This window comes from Osmia lignaria, chromosome 2 (assembly GCF_051020975.1).
Source record: "Osmia lignaria lignaria isolate PbOS001 chromosome 2, iyOsmLign1, whole genome shotgun sequence".
Taxonomy (NCBI): Eukaryota; Metazoa; Arthropoda; class Insecta; order Hymenoptera; family Megachilidae; genus Osmia; species Osmia lignaria.
The window spans coordinates 7,395,332-7,401,330 of record NC_135033.1 but is presented as its reverse complement, the minus strand read 5'-3'; the positions used below and the strand labels follow the sequence as shown (position 1 = coordinate 7,401,330).

General features: G+C 30.1%; 1 protein-coding gene across 1 annotated transcript; it reads left to right on the top strand.

Moving 5' to 3' along the window:
- On the top strand, nt 1–5,433 carry LOC117606852 (uncharacterized). Its single transcript, XM_034329815.2, has 6 exons — nt 1–429; nt 1,053–1,356; nt 1,859–2,087; nt 2,550–3,145; nt 3,440–3,842; nt 4,452–5,433. Exons 1-6 carry the CDS (start codon nt 241–243, stop codon nt 5,074–5,076), a joined length of 2,346 nt encoding a protein of 781 aa, XP_034185706.2. The 5' UTR covers nt 1–240; the 3' UTR covers nt 5,077–5,433.
- Nucleotides 5,434–5,999: the final 566 nt, after the last annotated feature.

The following is a 5,999-nucleotide window of genomic DNA, read 5'->3' as shown; positions in this document are numbered from 1 at the left end:
AAAGATAAGTACTCAGTAGTTTTCAGGACGGTTCGGTGTACTGTTGAGCCACTCATCGATCCACGAGTACCATATTTTTCTACAAATTGTCTTCCCTATAAAAAAGCACACAAAATGAATAAACAAAAATGTATTAAAAAAAGTACACAGTGGTTCTGTTGAGATTGATACTCATCTCTCTGCGTGGTAAAAATGTGATTTCTGTGGAATTCAACGCAATCACGTACGACATTTAAGATCATGAAATACCGGGTTATCACGCTTCGTGGTTCGCTATCATTCTTGACTTTATACTTGGGAATCATCTCCATTGCATTATGCCAAAATAATTGTCCTACAAGATGCTTGTGTTACCTCAGCCAATTACCAAGGAGTATAGTGTGTTCGAGGCAAGGCTTGGAAGTGTTTCCTGAAAATATCAGTGACGTGGTTAGTAAATGTATTCTATAGGACCCATTAATGATTACCGTCTGATAATAGTAATTTTCACAAGTTTGAACGTTCTTAGAGCTAACATTGTCTCTGCTTTATCACGTTGCTCGTTGAAAACGTAGCTAGGAATGAATCACCTGTATAAATGAACCGGTATTACGAAAAAAATGAAACGTATAACAGATATCTTAGACAATGTTATATTTATTTAGTACTCCTCAACAATGTGTAATTTTGTGTAATGAGCAATTTTAGAATAATTATTATCATTTTATATATTAATTGAGAAAGTTGCGTTTCTTCTTCTGTATTATTATCATCACTTATTTAGTATTATATATATTAAAAATAAATATTTATAATATTATAAGTGAAAAAGGAAAGAATCGGTCCCCCTGTGCTGCAAAGTTTAATAAGTGTTAATGACCCAGCACACGATATCGAAAAAGCGGAATTAATTATTTGTTTGTACATGTTTTGTTGATAATAGAAAAGTATTGTACTATCATGGAAATAATATATTTTCGATCTCCAAGAATTAGACATTTCATGATATTAATTTTATATTCATTTGTTTGTTATTTTGTTAAATAAATCATCTTTCTTATTTTTTTTTTTAGGTGGAGCAGTTAAACTTATCAAATAATTTGTTGACGAATGTCAGCAGTGACGTTAATCGACTGACAGAGTTGCAATATTTAAATTTAGCAAGGAATAAATTAAGTTCGTTACCTGATGATTTGAGTTCCTTAAGAAATTTACGGAGATTGGATTTAAGTGGCAATGAAATACACAGGATTCTTGATATTAGTTCTATAGAACAATTACCATCTTTAATGGTGGCATATTTGTCGAAAAATCCATTGTCTAGTTTGGAAGGTCTTAGAAGTAGTAGCCTTGAAGCTTTAGACGCTAGTCAGTGTGGTATGATGATAATATTTTACTAAAATTAATATTTTCATAATTTATAGGTGTTTCTTACTCCTTTCGCTTATTTATCACATTAAAATATTTATTATCCTAGTATTTTCTTAAAATTTTCAACAGTAGCTGCTATCCCTATAGCAAAAATACATTTCTTTAACATCTTAATCCTTAAGTACAGATTTAATTATACTTTTTCCATCCAAAAACAAGCATTAATTTATATTACTTAATGTTTCTCTTGTTGACAGAAAAGTTGTAAGAAATACTTTAATCAATACCTGAAACATCAAATTATAAAACAGTATTACTTATTACATTCTACATGTTATGTTTAAATTATGGTAGTTAAATGTTAAGTAGCATCTTTATACTTATCCAAATTCTTAATCCTAGTAATAAAGGATATGCCTTGCTTATGCAATTCAGTTCATCCTTGAAATTCAAAGGAAAAGATTTATTATAAATAAAAAATATTAATTTCATTATCTTCATTCAACAGGAATAAGAGAACTTAGTAATACATCATTAGACGGTTTACCAGAGCTGAGTACGTTAAGCCTAACTGGAAATCCTTTGAAACTCATTCAAAATCCATGGAATCCAAAATTACGATGGCTTGATGCATCTGACTGTCATCTGAATTACTTGAGGCCGGATACATTCGAAGGGTTCCCGGAACTTGAAGAATTAAAACTGGCCAATAATCCTACATTAGTTTACAGTATGAGGCAAGCAATTGAAACTCCAAATAGAAATCATTTTCCTTTTCTAAATATTAAAAATAATAATCTTGTCATAGCACACATTTAATTACAATGAAAACGAATGAATCACGGAATTAAGAAAAAATCTACTCTTGGTAATTCTAATATTTTGAATTGCAAATTTGTAAATATTCACTACTTAAAATAATTTGCAACTTATTGTTAGTATTTATTACATTATTGTTTACTACTCTTAGGTATTCAAAAGCTCTCAAACAATTTATAAATTACCATACATTCGAAAAGGAATGTTGTAATTTAACCCTCAAAGGGTGGAGCTAAGTCAATTATGATCCATATCTGTGGGTGTTCCAACTGAAATTAATACAATTAATAATTAATAAAATTAATAAAATTAAAAAAAAATTGTTAGTGTACAAAATTGCATATGACATTTACGTTAATAAATAAAATCGATATTTTCAGACACTCAACGCTACAGCATACAAAGCTAAAGAAACTCGACGTTTCAGGATGCAATTTAGACAGACCCGGACTTCACGGATTGCCGTTTTTGACCCACGCCCGATTATCCCGTAACAGGATTTGCATGTTACCCGGTCGAATTTTCGCTAAAAACAGAGAACTTGGATTTTTATATCTAAATTCGAACGGTATCGCAAGTCTGAATACGAGTACTTTCGATGGTCTAGTGAAGCTGCAAGTACTAGATTTGTCAGCAAACAGCATCGAAATGATTCATCCACTGACGTTTCACGAAAATGTAGAATTGAAATCGCTCAATTTATCTTTTAATAACTTATACGAATTGCCAAATTTTACGTCGTCTGTAACGTCGTTGGACGCGTCATCGAATGGCATCGTTAAGCTTGTTGATAATTTTTTATCGAATATGCCAAAAATAAGAAGTATCAATTTGAGTGATAACAGATTAGAGAGGATACCATCTACATTGAAATCCACAACCTTGAAGAATCTAGGATTACATGGAAATAGGATAATGGAAGTGGACAATGACACTTTTCTTCAGTTGCCTCAGCTTATAAGAATTGAGTTATCAGGTTTGATCTTTATTATTCTGTCGAAATATTGTTTATCAAAGGCTTAACCCTTTCAATAGTATGGCCAAATTACTTATTGTACCTTTATTTTTTATTATTATTATTTTTTCAAAATATTGAACTTTAAAATTCTTCTTATCTATCAGTCTCAGAAATGAAATGGCACCTATCGGCAGTAAAAATACTTTTGAAATTATTTAATGTTAGATGACTTCTGTAAATAGATGTTATACTTAACTATTTAAATTTAATAATGAGTCATTTTTAATTATAAAATGTTCGTTTAATTTTTAGGGAATCGTTTAACAGGAGCACTAGACCCAGATATGTTTCAAAACAATCCAAATTTAGATAGCATTAAATTGGAGGATAATCCATGGCGTTGCGATTGCAAGGAATTATTTATTATGTACAGTTTCTTAACGGAATCACCTGCTAAAACATCAGAAACGAGTTTAATCTGTCAGAGTCCAGCAAACGTGTCTGGTTATACTTGGAAAAGTGCTTGTTTCGATGATTGGAGTTCCCCTTTGTATCACAACGTTGACAGAACATGGGGATTTATAGTGGTCTCTGGTCTTACGGTCATCGTTTTGTTGGGTAGTTTTGTGTCCATTAGACACATAATGAGAGTTAAAAGAAGAGCCATGGAACAAAGACAGCAATTGGAAACATTGAGATTATTAAGACGAAGAAGGTAAAAAAAATATATTTTAATTTAAGAAGAATTTTTTAATAAATCTCTTGAATGGTAGATGATTTTTATTATGACTTTCTGTCAAAAAAAGTATGCAACATTTTAAGAGCATCAAACAATTCTAATGATTTTTCTCCATTTAGAACAATGATAAGAATACTTTTCATTTATTCTAGAAAAAATGCCCTAATTTTAATGATAATAAATACCTACAATTTGGATGATTATTAACAATGAATAATACAGAAATCTACTTTATCTTTATAGCATAACACTAAGCTAATTAAAATTATAACTCAAACTTTGTTTAAAATAATTTTTGAAATTTTTCAATTTTTGAATCCAAACAACAATTTCAAATTACTTGTGTATGTATTCGAAATTTTACAAAATTTTTATGAATTAATGAAATATTTTTTTCTAGATCTATTAATTTCAATTAACTCTATTGATCCAAATTCAATGATTCTAATGAATGATTTTTATTAAAAAGTAAAAAGATACTAAATATTTCATATTTCATTACTTTTTTATATTATTGTGATTTATCCAAATATTTTTTATTCTAGTTCATATTAAAATTTACTAAAACAAATACTTTTCAAACAGAATCCATCAAATTGTACAAGAAGAAGAACGGGTTGAGCGTGCTCCAGAGCCAAGAATCCATCCATTAGAATTAATAGGACCACCTAGTTACGAGGAAGCAGTGCAGATGCCAAGACTGGCACGTTCTTTGGATAATTTGGATGAAATCTCGGTAGATACATCAACGATACGTATGATGAGTTCAGCTGATAATATAAGGGTGAAGCAACGAAGATCCAGGAGACCAAAGAAAAGAATTCACAGTGAGGATGACTTGCTTCGAAGAGAAGAACGACGACAAGAAAGAATCAGAAGAGAAAGGAACAGCTCGATCGGTAACAGTGGAAGTGAACTACCATCGGGACAAAGGAATTTTAGATCATCTACGACTCGTACCAACAGAAGGCACAGCGTGATGAGCGATTCCAATGATACCGGAAACGGAAGAGTGCGACCCAGGCCGCAAACACCGAGCGCAAGAAAAAAGAAACGTAGACGAACGCTTTACGACGGACATTCGAGCGACGATGAAGACTCAGAGGTTGAACCAATCGGTTCAAGTAGGTCAATTGTCATTCGAGAACTTCGAAGAGAACCCAGAGGTGGTCGTAGAGAATCTACAGTAGAACGAGAGGATCCTGAATAACCGCTGGATGTGATTTTGACAAGAGTGTTGTTATATATTGACATTCCTAAGAATTCAGTCATCAACTTTGATCATGATTATTAAAAATTAATAACAACTGTCTGGTGAAATGTTTCCATGCAATAATAGCATTTGTTATACCTGAAAATTCAAATATTTATATTTTATTTTGTGGTGTTTATCATTTTAATATATGTATTTAATAAATTGTACATTGAAATCACTGCCACTGTGTATAGAAAGCTAGGAATTAAAAGATGAACAAAAATAGAATGCAATTAATTAAATATTTTTGGATATCAGTTTTGTAATTAATTTTAAATAAAAATGCTAAGTATTAAGGAATCTATAAATATGTTTCACCTATAATTTTAATTAATAAATAATATAAGTTTGAAACTTCTTAAGCTGAGTTAAATATTTATTATATTTCTATTTAAACGTATTAGTTCTTAGGATTCTTTTAATTACTCATCTCTCAGTTCTACAGACAGTACTAACAATTAGAATTGCAAATTGTTTTTGAAATTTATTTTTAAATTTTTATTTAATTTATATAAATCTAAATCTATATCTGTCACAAATAGTATAATTCATCAGAAGTACCTGATAACTATAAATATTGTTTCTGTTTACGAAATGTATTAATTGGAAGCAACGATCATTATCAATACATAATGTAACTTAATTATGTGAATAAGTTTAAACAATATTGTTCATGGCAAAAATAAAAATTTTAAAAAGTGATAAATATTTTAATATTCTAAAAGGCTTACAATTATTTATTCATTCAAAAATACTGAAATTTAAAAATTTGATGTGGACTTATGATTTTGTAAAGAGCTATATTATAAAGGAACAAAAACAAAAAAGGGGAAGTCCAGAAAAATTATAGGTACCTGTAGGGTAGGTAAACGTTCATC